Consider the following 18,339-nt stretch of genomic DNA (forward strand, 5'->3'; position numbering starts at 1 on the left):
TTCAAAAGAACTAGATTATCATTCGGGTGGTGTTTTGAATCATTTATAGTTACGTCCAAGAATGCAAACAATTTTTTTGCATCTGAAAGAAATCTTATTTCGATACCAAAACCAACTTTATAATGAGCTATTTCAACATCGATTCGGGTGCTGAAATTGACTAGTACAATTTACTTTCTAGAGGTTGGTAATGGTGATTTTCCGCAGCGTTTTGTGCGATTTCTCTTTTTTCAAGCGGCGCGCCGCATGAAATATTTGCAGTATTCATTCAACAAAATTTTGATAAATACTTAAGACTTGACACTTCGAAAGTTGAACTTTCAAATTTTGTAACATTTATCACCAACCACAAACCACAACCTTATTAGAGCAAAAGTTCCTAAATTTTGAAAAATTGAGTTTTATGTTAAAAAAGTAAGTACAATTGCGGAATTAAAATTTCGGACAGTAGTGTCATTTTCATGTAAACTTTAAAACAACCTTTACATTATTTTTTCATATATTTACTTTCAAAAATAATGATTTGTGGCATAATAAAGAATAGGCAGCAGACCAAAGCGATACTTAGTTTAATTAACAAATTTGCTAAGACAGACAATTTGTTTAATTAACTATTTTAACAACAAAAAAAATAAGTTTAATAGTCAAATGTCAGTCATGATGACATAAAAGATAGTTTACAGAAAACTTTTTAAAGATACAAAAAAATACTGCCCGAAATTTTAATTCCGCAACTGTACTTGATAAAAAAAAATTAAACACTAAGTTAGTGATATATTATAAATTACTTGAGATTCATTCATTTCATCTATTTTTGTGTGGAAATTATCCCTTAGCCACAAAACCATTTGAATTAGATTTGCAAAGTAAATATGCAAAATGCACTTTAAAATAAAATTCAAGATTAGTATCCCTTAGTACAAAATTTTATTTTGTGTGAAATGTATACATACAAAGTGAATTAATTAACACAGATATCTTGGTACCTATCAAGAGCTGGCACAATTTCTCGTACTCTTTTTATGTGTGAAAAAATAACACAAAACATAATTTAAGTGGTCAAACACTATTTTTGCCATCGACCACAAAAATGTGCTCTTGATTTTGTTATTACCAATTATTTTTAAAAATTGAGTGAAAATAAAGTTTTGAAAGCCTGACAAAAAAATTGCTATTGTCATGGATATCAATTTCGAGTTGAAATAATAATTATATGGTCGCATTTCCACTCGAATTCGAGTCCTAACACATTTTTAGAAAAATATATTCAGTTAGTACTTTGCAAGTATCGTTTTTTTTTGTTAGAAAGTTAACCAAGTAATGGGATGAAATAACTGAGCACAGCCAAAAAAGCAAATATTCTGAAACGGTTAGGTAACATCTATTGGTGAAATGAGGAACCGTAACAGTAGACTTGCTTCAAACATAACTATAGGGTGCGCCAGAACTCGCTCCCAGAGAAAAAAAAAAGGTGAGATACCAGGAACATGGAAAAAATGTTATCTATAAAAATTTCGAAGTTATGAGGGTTTAAAGTTTGCACTTTGACTCTATTTATTTCTGTTGGGAAAATAATTTTACAAGTTTTTTTTGCTATAGGCTATTAAAAGAGAAAACAAGGAAGCTGTGTCCTAAATTGTAACTCTGTTCAATGTTATTTGTGGCAAGATCATCAGCATCATTAAATAGACATAAAAAATGTCATATGTCAAAATTTTTTGACAGATAGAATTTTTTAAACATTTTTTCATGTTCCCGGTATTTTACCTTACTTGAAAATTGTCTCTGGAGCGCGAGTTCTGGCGCATTCTGTATAATTTTTAATGCAAAAGCAAGATAGAATTGGTAGAACCTTCTCTTTTCCAGTTAAAGTGTCGATGTTTTAATAATGAGTATGAATGAGCAACAATGTTAACAAATTTGTGCATTGTCCCTTCTTACTACATTTCCGTAAAGCATTATTGTCAATAAAAACTCGATTTGGGTTAGCTCTACTTAAGCATTGCTGCCCACTCTAGGTGTAACTCTATAAAAAATACGGCTCTGCAACAACTCTAGCTTAGTACCTTATGATTTTTGTAACAGAAATTGTGAGTAGATAACTAATCAAAGTGTTTTAATTATAAATAATAGATAATATTTAATACCATCACGTAAAAAGTACCTATATATAAATACATCACAATACAAAATTCACTAGACTATGACATAGGTAATTAAAAATGTCGCAATTTACAGTTTCCTTTTTTAACGGACTTGAAGTAGTTTAATTCGCAAGACAAAATATGCGCATATCCTAAGTACAACAAAAAGTCCGCAGAGGACTGCAACATCGATAGTGTATGTGAGCATGTCGCTTTTCATTGCCATTTGGTCCAAGAACTTTGTCGGGTACTTGAAATGGCAGTAGTCATCTTGACAATCCAGTTTTGGCCTATCCAAGCCATATATCGATATCATTGTAGCCTCAAAACTATACCTGACATAACTCATATACGGCAACCACTTTAAGTAGACTGGAATATCTTTGAGATTTGCAAAGAACCCCGAAAATAGCACTAATGGAATCGTTGATATTGGTCCTAGAAACACCCCACCCTAAAAATGAGAATCAAAAATCCACTTCTTCGTAAACCCAAGGTTCAAACCTCAATATTAAAGGCTGCACCAACCAATAACCCAAAACTTTGGGATACCAGTGCCGTCAGTACTGAAATTAGCAGAACCATAGCGAACCTTTTGGCTTCTAGAGGCTGCGAAGTTAAATAGTATACTCCCATGACGTAGCAAGCAGTTAAAACGATCTAAAAATTATTTCAAATAAAGTTGACAATTTAACAAAATACAAACCTGAAATGGTATATCGGCTAGAGTCTTGGCAAAATAGTACGCTTTTAGTGAATACCAATAGTTTAAGTGTTCTCTTACGAAAACAGACATTTCCAGAGGAACTAAAAAATAGAATTGTAGTGACTCAAAACTACGGAGAACTACATACTAGGAGACGACACGAGATTCAAATTTGCTCAATTTTTTGGACCCAAAATATAGTACGGCTGATAGCGTTTTACCGTCTCAGTTTCAAATCGTTTTAAATTAATTTCAATTGCTTGGAAAAAATGCAAAACTGTCGAGCTTTACATTCTTAATAAGCTGTGAAAAACGAAAGACTAAATTTCTCACGAGAACTATGAGAAAAAAATATTTAAAATTTAAAATTTGTGCTCCGTTTTATGTTTTTCAAAATGCTGTGAATACGGTTGAAGATATAAGAAAAATGTAAGAAAGAAAGTTGTAGAGAATAAAATTTTCTAGTAAAAACTCCCCAAGACAATACCTCTATCTTAGTGATTTAGTGCCAGAGCAATTTAAACCTAAACCGTTGAAGGTAGAAATATGGTCTCGCGGACTTTTTTGTAGCAAATTTTATTCTGTACAATTTTGTTTCTCACACATTTTTTGTATCTTTAACCATATTCGCACCGTTTCAAAAATATTGGGCGGAACGCAATTATAATTTATTTTTAATACTGTTTTCGATATTTTTGAGAACGCTGCAAATGCGGTTGAAGATACAAAAAAAGTGTAGGAAACAAAGTTGTAGAGAATTAAAGTTCCCACAAAAAAGTCCGGGAGACTATATTTCTATCTTCAACCGTTTAGGTTTAAATTAATTTTTTGTTTCTTGACCACTGGTAAAAATGACACTTGAGCGTCTTTGAAAGTCTTTAGGACCTAAACTATTGAAGATAGAGGTATCTCTCATAAACTTTTTTCTTGAAAATTTTATTCTCTACAACTTTTTCCTTTATATTTTTCTTATACCTTTAACCGTATTCGCAGCATTTTCAAAAATATGAGACAAATTATTTTTTTTAAATACAGGCTTTTCGGGCTAAACCCCACATTAGAAATATTGGGAGTTCTAACAATGATATTTATCTAAAATTATGTTTGTAGCCATAATCGGTTAGGTTTTGCACAATAAAAATATTTTCAAGATGGCGGCACACCGGAAGTGGATATCAACTTCGTTATTTTAACCCTGTAAGCGGCAGGACCAGTTTAAATAAAAAGACAACTATGAAAGCTTGTAAGAATTATTCAAGTAACATTAGAATCGCATTTTAGGTGTTAGTAATTGATATTTGTTATTAGAAAACGTACTTTGATACTTTGGTCACTTTGCCTATTTAAGAAATTTAAGATTTATTCAAAAAAAAATACAAAATATATTATTGGTGGTTGGAATTCTTCGTTATTGGTTATGTCATTCTTTGTCCAATTAAAATTAAAAATGAATTTTTGTTTTGCTGTTGGCTGTTGCACGTATTTTGAGTTTTCCTTTTTACGTGGGTGGTGGTATAAGAGAAGATTCTTCGTCCTCCGATGAGGATTCTGTTTCATCTGCTACACAACTCTTTTTTGAATCAATTTCTGAAACCAAAGCTCTAGCAAAAATAAAATTTTGGTCGCTTCCGTCTGTTTCACTTTCGGAATAATCAGATAAGTCTGAATCAGATAATTTTTCAGGAAGTAGACGAAATTTATCCCGCTTTTCAGGCATGTTTGGTTTTTTTTTTTCTATAAAAACACCCTGTCTTGATGAAAAAAAAGTTCATAATCTGTTTAAAAATTAAGTACTTTAGAGGCATTGCAACCTATAGGTTGTTAAAGAAATAAGAAAAAAAAAATAGAATATCAAAGTTATTCAAATTTATTTTGTATTTACGCAAAGAATAACACAATTGTAAAAAAAACTTTTTTTTAATGAGATATATTTCCATGGCAAACTATGCGAAAACTACCATAGGTAGTAATGAATTTGTTTTATTGTAAAAAAAATAAAAATAACTTGGAAATCATTAAATTTAGGTATAGGGAATGTTAACACAGATATATGCAGAATTAAATTCTCTTTCATTTAGTGAAGAAAAAATTAAGGCCATTTCAAAAAATTACGGGTATTTGAAGTTTCCCAAACGTAACCTTAAATTTTGGAGGTCTGTTAATTATTTTTCCAATTATAAATACGCGAAAGAAAAGATCTAACCTTTTTTTCATATGCCCAACCACGATTTCAAAATAATTAAAAATAGTAGAGTTATCGATTTTTGGAGAGGAAGAGGCAAATTAAAATAAATTCAAAAAACAGTTAAATTTAGATATAGGGAAGTCTGATAAACTTAAACTTTCTATTTAAAATAACAAAGTTGATACCCAGTGTAACCGGAAGTGCTGCCATCTTGAAAATATTTTCATTGAGCAGGATCTAAACGATTATTTTATTAAATTTTAGATAAATATCACTGTTAGAACTCCCAATACTTCTAATGAATAAAATTTTTGCATTACCTTTATCTCTTATTATTGAGAATTTAATAGTAAATACAGCCATTTTTTTATTTCATTGCTCTTAAAACTTGTATATCGTGTCGTATCCTAGTCTAACTCCCGTGTTACATACATGTCAAAATTGTGGGCATCATGGCGGTGAACATTGTGAACATTGTTGTGAAAAATAAGCACCCAGCATTGCTTGTAACTTTAGCAGCATTATTGCCAATGTCATAGTAGATCAAGCCAAGCAATATTCCTATGATAATATGAGCCACAAGCCTCATTCTGGTGAGTGTTTTGTCCCTGAGTGTTATAGCAATCGTCCTCTTCAATAAAATCCAAAACTGGACTAATCCAGATGTTGGAAAGCCACTTTTTTCAATTTTGGGCAAATTTTCTGACGAATCCAGTAATGATGTCGTACACGTTGCCGGCGTCGAAGTGGAAGTTTTAGAGAAGCCGTTTGGCACTGGGAGGGACTCACACTGCGGTTTTAGTGGTATTGTCTCTTTAGCAATATCGTTTGATATCAGTTTGCCACGCTGATCCGATTTTTGCAAGTAGTTATTGCATCTTCCTGCGTTTACTGCGACCACTAATTTCTGCACGTAGTCGCCATGCTCACCACAAGCCACTTCCATTACTAGAAACAAACATGTCAATTTTTTTCTTTAAAATAAATACACATTCCAAAAATAAATAAATGTCAGAACTTGCGTCCCAGAGAAAAATTTCGAGTAAGATAAGATACCAGCAGTGTTGCAAATTCGCCAAATTTTCACCAGATTACGATTTGTATGGATATATCTCGCGAAAAAACGCTAAAAATCCGATTAAACTGTTGAAAAAAGCAAAAACGAAATGTATTTCGGGTTAATTTTGTGATTTTTCAACAAAATTTTGCGAAATAATTGCGTTTCTAGCTGAAAAACGTGTTGAAATGCTCGAGAAATGTAATTCTAGACTTAATTTCGTGATTTTTTAATTTGTCTTAGCGAAAGGTACAAAAATGTCCTTAAAAGCATTTTCGGCCAAATTTTGTGGTTTCTCAGCTTATTTTTGTCTTAATTTTGCTCTCAAAACCCAGTTAAATTGAGCGAAACAAACAAAAAACATCAATATCAATCCTTTTTGTGATTTTAGGCATGTTTGGAGAAGATTTTGCAAACTAAACAAGCTAAAAAATGATATCAATTTCGATTTAATTTTGTAATTTTTTAACCTGTTTCAACGCAATCAACTTTTTTTGTTTTTATCTCTCAAAAACTCCGTTTTTGGCTATTGTGTTGAATTTGTGGCTTGTTTTTAACAAAATTTTGTAATAAAAATGTGTTTCAAGCGGAAAAAGTATTCGAAAAAGATTTAAATAAGTTTCATTGTCGACTTTTTTAGTAATATCTCGTAGAACAATTTTTTACCAATTTGGTGTTTTCCGATTATTTTGTCTTCGAGAAAATTTGAGGAAATGATCAAGTTAAAGCCTAAGCCTAAAAATATCATAATTTATTTTTTTTATAACAATTTAGTGATTTTTACATGTTCTATGGCAAGCTTTGCCAAAAAAAACAGAGTTTTCAGCTTAAAAATCTGCTTGAACTTTCGAAAAAGGAAAAAATTATATCATTTTCGGCCTAATTCTGTGATTTTTTTTGGCTTGTTTTTAACCAATTTTGCAAAATAATTGCTTTTCTAGCTGAAAACCGTGCTAAAACACTCAAGAAATGCAAAATTAATGTTCTTTTTAGCGAAATTTTGCAAAAAACCTGAGATTGTAGTACAAAAACGTGCCTAAAAACATTCTCGGGTTATTTTGTCTTATTTTAAAAAAGTTAAATCGAGTGAAACAAACAAAAATATAAGATCAATATCAATTGTTTTTGTAATTTTTAAGCGTATTTGAACAAAATTTTTCAAAATAAATGAAAAATGATATGAATTTCGATTTAATTTTGTAGCCTGCTACAACGAAATTTTTACAACTTTCGTTCTTTTTATCTCAAAAAAGAGCTTAAACACTTGAAAAGGGCAAAAAGAACGCCGTTTTTGGTCGAATTTCTTGAATTTTTGATTGTTTTTAGCGAAATAATTGCTTTTCTAGCTGAAAACCGTGCTAAAACTCTCAAGAAATGCAAAATTAATGTCCAAAAAACCTGAGATTGTAGTACAAAAACGTGCCTAAAAACATTCTCGGCTTATTTTGTCTTATTTTGCTCAAAAACCAGTTAAATCGAGTGAAACAAACAAGAAGAAACATCAATATGTTTTTGTGATTTTTAAGCGTGTTTGAACAAAAATTTTCAAAGTAAATGAAAAGTGATATCAATTTCGATTTAATTTTGAAATATTTACAATTTTCTTTGTTTTTATCTCAAAAAAGAGCTTGGACTTGGAAAGGCCAAAAATAACACCGTTTTTGGTCGAATTTGTTGAATTTTTAGATTGTTTTTTTTTTGCGAAATTTTGCGAAATAATTGTGTTTCTAGATGAAAAAGTATTCGAAAAGGACAAAAATAAATTCTCATTTTCGATCCTGTTTAGTAAAATCTTGTAGAAAACAAACACAACTATTTTTAACCAATTTTTGACTTTTTCGATAAAAGTTTCTGGTTGAAAACGTGGAAAATGCTCGAAAAACAGTTTTTTTTTCATTTCCAAAAATCACCAGATATTAGAATTTTCACAAAAGTTTTCACCAAATCACCAAACTAACATGAAAATCACCAGTTCTGGTGAAATTTCACCACACCTAGCAACATTGGATATCAGGAACATGGAAAAAATGTTTAAAAAATTCTATCTGGCAAAAAATTTTGACATTTTTTATGTCAACTTAATGATTGATGATCTTGTATGTTTTTTATAATTATTTAGTAAAGGTACAAAAATTTTGTCAGTAAGTTACAATTTAGGATACAGCTTCCTTGTTTCCTCTTATTCTAATAGCCTGTAGCAAAAAATAAACTCTCATAACCTCGAAATTTTTATAGACAGAATTTTTTAAATTTTTCTCTGGGACGGAGTTCTGGCGCAGCTTGTATAGCAGAAGAATGTTTACCATAATCAGCAGGATTGTGATAACTGGGGCAATTAAGCCCCATGCTTGAAAGGAAAGGAACTAATCCCGAGACGTTGCCCCGGTAGATGCATTGTCCTTCCGCTAGCATGTATAAATGGTCGAACATTTCGAATAATCTAGCCGAAGGTTGATGTATGGTACATATCACAGTTCTTCCACCTCTTGCTAAAGATTTCAACAAACATAAACATTGGAAACAAGACGAACTGTCTAAACCGCTCGTTGGTTCATCGAAAAACATTACTGGTGGATTATTTACAAGTTCTAAGGCAATAGAGAGTCGTTTCCTTTGTCCACCAGATAAACTAGCGGCGTAGGTATCTGTACAGTCCTGTAATCCCAATGTTTCCATAATCTCACTGATTACAACTTTTTTTTCGGAATTGGTTATTCCTTTGCCTAGTTTGAGATTCGCTGATACTGTCATTGCTTCTTTTACTGTTAAATGCGGAGATAAACAGTCATCTTGCATTATGTAACAAGACATTTTTCGAAATCGTCGCAGACTTCGATCTTTACCATTAATTAGAACAGAACCATCCAAATTGGACGTCCTGAAAACATACAACTATTGTCAAAGATCTAGATAGATTCGGCTTTTGTTAGAATTTTAATCATTTGATTTAAACAAATTTATTAATTTAAAAGAGACCAAAGTTCAGTCGTTGTTCACAACAGACAAGTCAACTCTGATGACCGGCGACGTTCATAGACCCCATTGATGCTACTTAATTAATACAGAAAATAACAGAAAAGTATTTGTTGTTGGTCGCCTCGCTGATTTATGTGTAAAAAATACTAACAAAATGTGATATCAGACAATTAATTAGCGGGTCTTATCTGTTAAATTAACGTATTCTAAATCACTGTATATTTCAATAGTGATGAAAAAAAAACAGACTAATTTTTGAGACTTTAGGTTTCCAAACTACACTACTAAGGAACAAAAATTTTTTCTAAATTTTTTGGTAATTTTTCAAAGGCCGTAATTCATCTAAAAATTGTATCTAGATTAAAAAAAAAACTATTTGGAAGCTTTAAGTTTCTAGTTTTGAGATCTTTTGCTAATTTTTTTCCTATGCTATGGTTGCGACGCACTCCTAAGAAATTTCGTGAGAAAAAAATCTAAATTTTTAATACGCTTTTTTTCATATTTTCTCTACGTCAATTAAAAAGAATCCTTTTGTCTTTGATCATCGGTATCTCAACAACCAACGACCACAGAGAGAATATAAAAATAGTGTTAAAAACTTGGATAAATGTCTTACAAGATCCTTTAATAATTTTTTGAAAAATATATTTTTTTTAAACTCAACATTGATTTAATGGAAAATGAAAAAAGTAACTTTTTGCGTTGTTTCAGTAAATCTACCGCGTATTCACTAATATTAATGGAGAGGCTAATGTTTTTAGGTTTTTTTCAGCTCATTGTAATTTTTAAATCCATCGTTTTCTCGGACCGAATGATCAAAATTTTGCAAAAGAATTAAAGAAACAATTGCACATATTGTTTCTGAATATTGTTTAATCTTCATCAAAATGAAAAAAAACGATTTTTTTTCTACTATTTTTACAATGTTGTATTAGTTCTTTCTTAAAAATAAAAAAAAAATAAACAATTGTTTTTTGAAAATTTGTAAAAACATTCAAGAAAGAATACTGCTTATTTTTTGAAAAAAAAAACTCAAAAAGAATGTTTTAGATTTTTAATTTATTAGATTTGTAAAAAAATTCAAGAAACAATACTGATTAATTTTTGAAAAAAAATCAAAAATATTTTTTTGAATTTGTTTTGAACTCTTTTTTAAATGTAAATAATGCAGAATTGTAAAAAAAACTGAAAAAATTGTTTTTCTTATTTTGACAGAGTAGACAATATTCAGAAACAATATCTGCAATTGTTCCTTTAATTCTTTTGTAAAACTTTGATAAAATGGTCCGAGAAAAGGGTGTAATGGATCGATTTAAAAATTTACAGGCTTATGAGAAGTACATTAAGCTGAAAAACCACCTAAAAACATTAGTCTCCCCATCAATATTAGTGAATACGCAGTAGATTTTCTAAAACAACGCAAAAAGTTACTTTTTCTCTTTTCTTCAAATCCATGTTGAGGATGAAAAACAAATATTTTCCAAAAAATCATAAAAAGATCTAATAGGACATTTTTTAGATTTTTTTCTCACGATATTACTAGGATTGCGTGGTAATCGTACCACGAAAAAAAATTTTAGCAAAAGATCTCAAAACAAGAAACTTAAGGCTTCAAAACAGTTTTGTTTTTAATTAAAAAAAAAAAGTACGACCATTTTTAGACGAATTACAGCCTTTTAAAAAACACCAAAAAATTTAAAGTTCCTACAATCATACATCTACTCCGGTACCACTTCAAAAGGTATGTTCTTGCAAGTAACTGTTCCAAATTTTATAACATTTGGTCAAATGGTTCCAAAATTATTACAAAAAAAAAACAAATTTCCATACCCACATTCCGAGGACAGTAAAATTCTTATCAGTAGAGACAGGACACGATTTATTTAAATCAACAATATTTTATAGGTCATTTTTGAGGTTTAAACATAGCTTCATTTTTATAAATTACTCTATATAAATAAGAAATTAAGAAAGTGTTTATTATTTTAACAGAACAACGATAAAATGCCGTGTGTGAGTCCTTTTACGATTTTTTTTTAAGTTTGTTTATATTTTGGTCCAAATTAACCATTCGTTGCCTTTATTGTTGTGCTCGCGGTTTTAAACCATAACTGTGGTCCCAAAACTGTTAAAACTTTGATTCTTGTAAAATTTCACCGACAATAATCATGTTATTTTTATTTTTCAACCTTTGACTAGTCACACCTGTTCAAGGTTGCAAAAAGATAATTTTCTAATTAGAATTTTAATTCTTACTTGTATCCGGCCAGAATATTCATCAAAGTGCTTTTTCCCGCCCCAGAAGGCCCCATAATTCCAGTAAGTTCCCCAGATCTAAATTTTCCATTCACGCATTTCAGTATTGTCTTGTAACCTCGCTTCCGACCTTCCGAGACCGAATACGATAAATCTATAAACTCTATGTCGACAGGTGGTCTCTTTGGCAAGTGTGTTAGAGATATCATAGGTTTTTTATGACCAGTCGGGCTATTGTTTGGAACTTTTCTTAGTGCTCCAGAACTAGTTATTGTCACAGACGAAGAGCCGTTACATAGATTATTCTGCGATCCACTGAAAATTAAATTTTTTTTAGTTTTGTCAAAACTACTGAAATTAGTTTTTACCTTAAAACAGTTGCATTGTTGAGGGATTCGAGTTCTTTAGGCGGCGGCGAACAAACGGCTCTAGCATTATAGGACACGGATTCGTTCCCATCTTCAGTTTCCGTAGACAAATTTATTTTTACACTTTTTGGGTCTGCCATTTTTTGTCAAAAATGCATTGGTCTGCTTAACCAGAAATGCTTTTTTCTGCCTAAAAAAACAGCAACAAATACTAAATGTTTTTAAGTTGATACGAACAAAAATGTGTTTAAAGAGTGGAGATAAGTTGTAACAAATTTGATTTGTTTGTTTTTCTAGACACAACATTTATGGAGTTTTTACCGTAAAAATGTAAATAAAAAGGCAACAAAATATCGATTATTATTGTTAGTGTTCAACAAACGAATTATGTTCACATTCACACCTGTTTTAAAACCAAACAATAATAATAAACTTAATTTTAGTGATGAAAAAATAATAATAAAGTGTGTGAATTTTATTTAAGATAATGCAAATTTCATTGACATTTAGATATAGTTCAAGTGGAAGCAATCAGTTTAAATAAGTTACATCATCGAGTTCTGTGAACCAGACAAATGTTCGGGATACCTATTCAACCCAGGTGTGAGATAAATATTGTCAATGACTGATAACACAAGCAAATCTATTGTTCGCTAAATTGCAAGTAGCTACGGTCAGGTTATTTTATTGTATTTAAAAACGGAAATTAAAGTCTGACCCAATTAATCTTTGAGTTTAGCATCAAAGTGTTCTAGGTATTTTGCTTCGAATTGAAGAATAAGTTTTTTTATTAAACAGATATAACTATCAAGTGAACTGCTAAGATATTCTTTTGTTCAAAGTAAATCGTTTGTTTAATGAGAAAAATTCTACGTATTTATTCGTATCACAGTTACTTTTTCAGATTGAGTAATAGTATATATTGAGTTTGATGTATATATTTTTTATTTTGCATAAACACTTATTTTTATATCTTCTTAATATCTTAATCTGAATACTTTTTCTCTAACAAGTACTTATACATACAGGGTGTTTCACATAATTTTACGAGGCCTGCGCCTGTAAGATGCAATCAATAATACGATACGAACTCGATTACAAATTTTGAAAAATTGGATAATCTTCTCTAGTTTGTTCACCCTTTCAAAAATTACAACGTTTCTAGTTAGTTAGTTATTAAGACAGATAAACTAGAATCATATTCATGCCGTCTCTTGATAGAACAAATAATAATTGTTTCTTAAAAACTGCAGTTTATTAGTTTGATAACTACTGTCATGGGTTTCCAAAAATTAAATATATTTATTTATTATTATATCCAGTTTTCTGTGACTTTTGTATATTTGGGTGCGTACATTATGCGCAAGCTTCGTAATGTTATGTGAAACACTCTGTATATTTAAACATTTAAGTAAATAATAATAAAAAATATTCTTTGCAGTTCACAATAACAGGTAGTGCCCTTGAATATATTTAATACAATCAAATAATATTATGTATCTCCATAATAGTTAATAACTTAATAAGGATGTCATGAATACTACTATGTACTAAATTGTCCTACAAAAATACGACCAAAGTATCTACTAATATTATAATTTGATGGCAAAAAAGCTCTACTTTAAAGACGAATTATTGATTTACCCGTACGAAGTAGATACATATTATACAGGGTGCGCCAGAACTCGCGCCCCAGAGATAAAGGCCATGTAAGGTAGGATACGAGGAACATGGAAAAAATGTAAAAAAAATTATATCTATAAAAAATTCGAAATTATGAGAGTTTAAATTTTGCACTTTGACTATTTATTTCTGTTGGAAAAATAATTTTCCAAGTTTTTTTGTTACAGGCTATTAGAAAAGGAAACAAGGAAGTTGCATCCTAAATTGTAACTCTGTTCAATGTTATTTGTGACTTTTATTGGTAAAATTTTTGTACCTTTACTAAAAAATTATAAAAAAAACATATACAAGATCATTACTATCATTAAATAGACATAAAAAATGTCAAATGTCAATTTTTTTTTGACAGATACAATTTTTAAATATTTTTTTCATGTTCCTGATATCTTATCTGAAATTTTTCTCTGGGGCGCGAGTTCTGATACCCTGTTTACCACGAAGTATAATACCTATTATTTTTCGTCTACCAATATAATCTAAAAAACTTATTCAAGTTACACTTTGCCTCTTAGACCTTGAAAAAACCCTCATATACACGTAAATAAACATTTAAAAATCGATAACAATAAATTATTAAATATTTTTAAAATACCTAATGTTGACTTATTTATTTTATTTTTTAGAGTTAAATAGATAACCAACAGTTTGCTAAATATTTTAAACTGTTTATAGCCTGTAAACTTCATTCGAATTCATTCATTAGGTGAGTACTATTGGGGAAAAATACTTTGGTCGTCAATGTCACTTGTGTGACATAAAATTATCAGGAAAATAATGACCAAAGTATTTTGTCTGCAACAGTAAAAGTACTTAGACTAAATATTTACTTTGAAATTATGAGAACTAATATTGGTTGTACGAACATAAAATTAAAGTAAGTACATTTTAATGAATTGCATTTTTGGCCACTATTTAAATTACGACCCATATTTGCAGCATTTAAAAATGTGTCAAGTGGCGGACGCTTATCAATAAAGGTAAAACCAAAACAACGAATTTTATTTTCATTGAATAAATGTTAGATATTGCATCAAATAATGAAAAATTTTATTCAAAACTATTTAAAACTGAATCGTAGAAAACTTTACAAAATACAAAATTAGTTTGATATAGACAAGGACAACAGCGAATAATTCCAGTGATTACACTTACACATAAAAAATTTCTACTTATCAAAAAAAATGCTCAAAGGTCAAACTGCAGCAACGATGTATACTTCTTTACATAACTTGATATTTTTAATAGTTATTTACATGTAAACAAATAAACAAGCAGAACAGGTGTTAAATGCATTTTATCGAAACTTTAAACCCAAATCAGCCATTAATTTAATGTTTGAGAAACGTTTTTACTCGTTTTATTTTTAGATATAAATTACAAACCTTCTCACAACAACAAAGACTTATAATGATTATCATTAAGGTATTTCCGCTATCATTTTTTTTATAACAAAGTCTTCTATAGACATATGTAACTACGCTTCAAACGCAAAGAATATTTTTACAAATGTATCAGTTTTTTTATTTTATTTTTGACTTTGAATTTTAGGTTTTTGTCAAAAAACATGATTGCAAAAATTGTATTCCGTACCTACCTGTAAAACCATTAATATTTTAATTGGACACCATGTATGTGACAGAGAAAAATCTTTGCCAATTAAGAGATATCAAGTCAGGTCAATTATCAAAATTCTCTAACAAAATATTTCGAGAATAAAGAGTCTAATGGTTTATAAATACGCTTTCAGCACCCTAAAATACATAAAGTAACCCCCCTTTCATCTGAATGAGGATTTCAGTGTTAGACAGTCTTATTATGAGAATTTATGCATCATAATGCCCTCTGAAAAAATCACAACCAAAAATCTGTTCCCACTCACCGGGTCTATATTATCATTATCAATTTTAAAACCTAGTAAAGTCTGTCTACAGGGTGTAGACTCCACCATGGGGATCTCAGTTATTATAATAGATACGAGATCAGTTAAATTAGGGTAAAGTTGCGCATTTTTCACTGAAATAAAATTTAATGTGTCAATATTAGTTTTTGAATTATTGGAAAAAAACGGAAATTTGTAATTTTCGTTTTTATTTATTAAAGGACGTTCTTAAGACACTTTTTTACAAGGAATCTAAATCTGTCTGTTTTCCAATGCGCTCTTGATATCAGAGTTACAACACTCAACTTTGGATTTTTTTATGGACGCCATATTTAATTTCTGTATTTTTGAAGTCTTTTTGTTCCTAATTATAACGATGTATCACACGATATGATCAAATTTTACATACTGATCAAACTTAAGAAAAAACGTTTTTGCGAAGAGTGCTTTGGAAAAAATGCCACCAATTTTAATTAACAAACTAATTTTGAAGGTGGTGCATTTGAGCATCTTTCATAACTTTGTGTTGTTTTGTTTTGCGAAGAATAAATTCTAGTTTATCACATTTTCCTATTTCAAAATCTTGGTTTTTAAGAAGGTGAGCTTGACGGAAATGTGACTTCCAGATCCAAAGTCAACTGAACCGTCAAAATCTAGTTTGTTAATTAAAATTGTTGGTGTTTTTTCCAAAGCACTCTTCGCAAAAACGCTTTTTTAAAATTTCGATCAGCATGTAAAATTTGATCATATTGTGTGATACATCGTTGTAATCAGGAACAAAAATACTTTTCAAAAATACAGAAATCAAATATGACGTCCATAATAAAATCGAAAGTTGAGTGTTGTAAGTTTGATAGCAAGAGCGCCTTGGAAAATACGATAACAGATTTAGATTCCTTGTAAAAAAGTGCTTTAAAAATATCTTAGTTAAAGACGTCTAGGTCTTTTAGTTTTCGCTTGAAAAAATAAAAACAAAAGTTACAAATTTCCGTTTTTTTATTAAGTTTTCTTTCAGACTATTGTTCAGCATAAAAATGCGCTCTCTTATAATAACTGAGGTCCCCATGGTGGGTCTCGAAAAACGAACACCCTGTAGACAGACTTTAACAAAGATGTAATTTTTCAAGTCCCCATCTGGTTGTGTACATTATAGCTAGATAAAAGCATAAAAACATTTTTGCATTTTAACATGCTACACATTGTTGACGTCATTTTAATCACAGTGTAGGTACGCATACAACAGGAATAAATAATGTACAATTAACTTACATTAAAATGATACGTGAATTACGTCCAAAGTTTTCAATTTTGAATTGTTTTAATCTGAAGGCAACAACAATATAACCCCACAAACTAAATATCACTAAGAAATAAAAATATATAAAACGGTATAAATCATTAGTATTTGTCTAATTATCCACACTAAATTACCTACAGTTTGTCCAAAGATGATAAGATTGCGGACAAAATAATATTGAGTAATTATAAGACTTATCAAAAACGCTATTGTTACTAGTCTTGATAGAAAATTATCATTTTACAATCAAGTAGTAATAATAAAGTGTTTTTTATTCCATTGTGTTTTACCACAACAAAGTAAAATAATGAGGAAATGTCGAAATACAAGATTGAATCGAAATACAAAAATTGAAAATGCGGAAGTGTCTTAACCATGCCAATACGTGTTATAATATTTAATTTGTTGGAAATTCAGTGAACGCTAAAAATAAGCAAGTATTTCGTAATTAGAAAATTCATGAATTGCCTGTGGGCAAACTATTGATGTTACCACCATTAAATGATCGGGAAACGTAGAACTCCTATTTCTAATTCAAGGAATATTGATTGTTAAATGCGAAACATACCTTTAGCCTTCAGATATGTTACAACATCCTTTTCCAAAAACAAAGTATGTGAAATTCGCGGACATACACACTCAGAGTTCCGTTCACTTCACTGTCAATCTGCGAATGACCCACACCACAAGTCATATATCCACTGCCATCATCAGCTGTTGAATTAACTACCAACATTGTACATTGCTGTTTGAATTGGTCACCTACTCAGTGAAACAAAGCTAACTCCAACGTTAAGTTAGAAAATCCTCTGACCATAGCTGGACGAAAATAACTCATACGAACGCTCGGTGCAAACGTACTTACAGAACAAGAAACGATGAGTAACGCTATAGGGGTCTTTCCCTGTTTGCTTTTACACCATTTTCAACCGAAATGGTCTGAGTACACACGAACCTAGCTGGTGAAGAAACTGAACATTGATTTTCCAGTTTCCATGCGTCATATTTTCAACATTCATGGCGTTTATAACAGAAATTTTTTTGTTGATTGCAATCGAAATAATTGCTAATTAGTAATTGACGCCATGTTATGTTTTTCCCTTATATTTCAAATTTTATACAATGGTTATAGTTTTTAAAACAGTTTCGGTTTCTCAGATTTTATTGAAATTTGGTGCATGGCTAAAAATACAGGATGTTTAAGGTTGAAATTTAAATGAGATGATAATCACGGTAGAAGAAGACTAATACGCTATTTAAAACAAAAATTCACGTTGTGAAAGGAAATAAATCATTTTATATTAAAGATAAGATTAAACAGTAGTCCAGTCAGTAAGGGCCAAAAAAGGCCTTTGCCCTACAAAAAGTGGGGTAGTAGTAATTTTTTAATATGTTGTTAAGGTCTAAGCCTTGACAAAAAATCCAAGTTTTCGACCTTGGAGGAGCCGCCATCTTGGATGAAAGGTACAAAAAATCGGTTTTTCCAAAATAACTCCGCAGCGACAAAAGTGTTCAGATAAAAGTTAAAGAAGACACAATTCCTCACATTTTCTGTATCAAAATTTTTTTTGTAAGTGTAATTTGTAACGAGTTACAGCGGCGGAAAGATAAATTCTCAAAAAATAGCAAACCTCCCCATTTTCGACGGTGAATTTCGTAAGAACAAATTACACTTGTTTTTAGTGTTTTTTTTTACAGCGATATCAATTTCAAATTACACTGATTTTTCTTGTTACATATAGGTTATTCATAAATATGAAGCAGGGCCGTAACCAGGATTTTATTTCG

At 30.3% G+C, this 18,339-nt stretch overlaps 1 protein-coding gene across 1 annotated transcript; it reads right to left on the reverse strand.

The window, feature by feature from the left end:
• Nucleotides 1-1,705: 1,705 nt before the first annotated feature.
• On the reverse strand, nt 1,706-17,313 carry LOC123005987 (ATP-binding cassette sub-family G member 4). The gene is made up of 8 exons (XM_044400102.1): nt 17,120-17,313; nt 11,693-11,882; nt 11,325-11,639; nt 8,396-8,970; nt 5,468-5,983; nt 2,851-2,951; nt 2,649-2,804; nt 1,706-2,598 (listed from the first exon to the last, which is right to left on the reverse strand). Exons 2-8 carry the CDS (start codon nt 11,830-11,832, stop codon nt 2,248-2,250), a joined length of 2,154 nt encoding a protein of 717 aa, XP_044256037.1. The 5' UTR covers nt 11,833-11,882; nt 17,120-17,313; the 3' UTR covers nt 1,706-2,247.
• Nucleotides 17,314-18,339: the final 1,026 nt, after the last annotated feature.

The sequence above is a fragment of the Tribolium madens genome, unplaced genomic scaffold (assembly GCF_015345945.1).
Source record: "Tribolium madens isolate multiple individuals breed KSU strain unplaced genomic scaffold, Tmad_KSU_1.1 Scaffold_20;HRSCAF=117;Tcas5.2_LG4, whole genome shotgun sequence".
Lineage (NCBI taxonomy): Eukaryota > Metazoa > Arthropoda > Insecta > Coleoptera > Tenebrionidae > Tribolium > Tribolium madens.

What these genes read in the sequence shown, in the direction of transcription:
- LOC123005987 (XM_044400102.1), bottom strand. Translation starts at nt 11,832, where the DNA reads ATGGCAGACCCAAAAAGTGTAAAAATAAATTTGTCTACGGAAACTGAA. An exon ending in AACAATGCAACTGTTTTAAG is followed by an intron (nt 11,640 to 11,692) that starts GTAAAAACTAAT and finishes TTTAATTTTCAG; the next exon opens with TGGATCGCAGAATAATCTAT. An exon ending in GATGCCCACAATTTTGACAT is followed by an intron (nt 2,952 to 5,467) that starts GTATGTAACACG and finishes TCTATTTTTTAG; the next exon opens with TTCCTCTGGAAATGTCTGTT.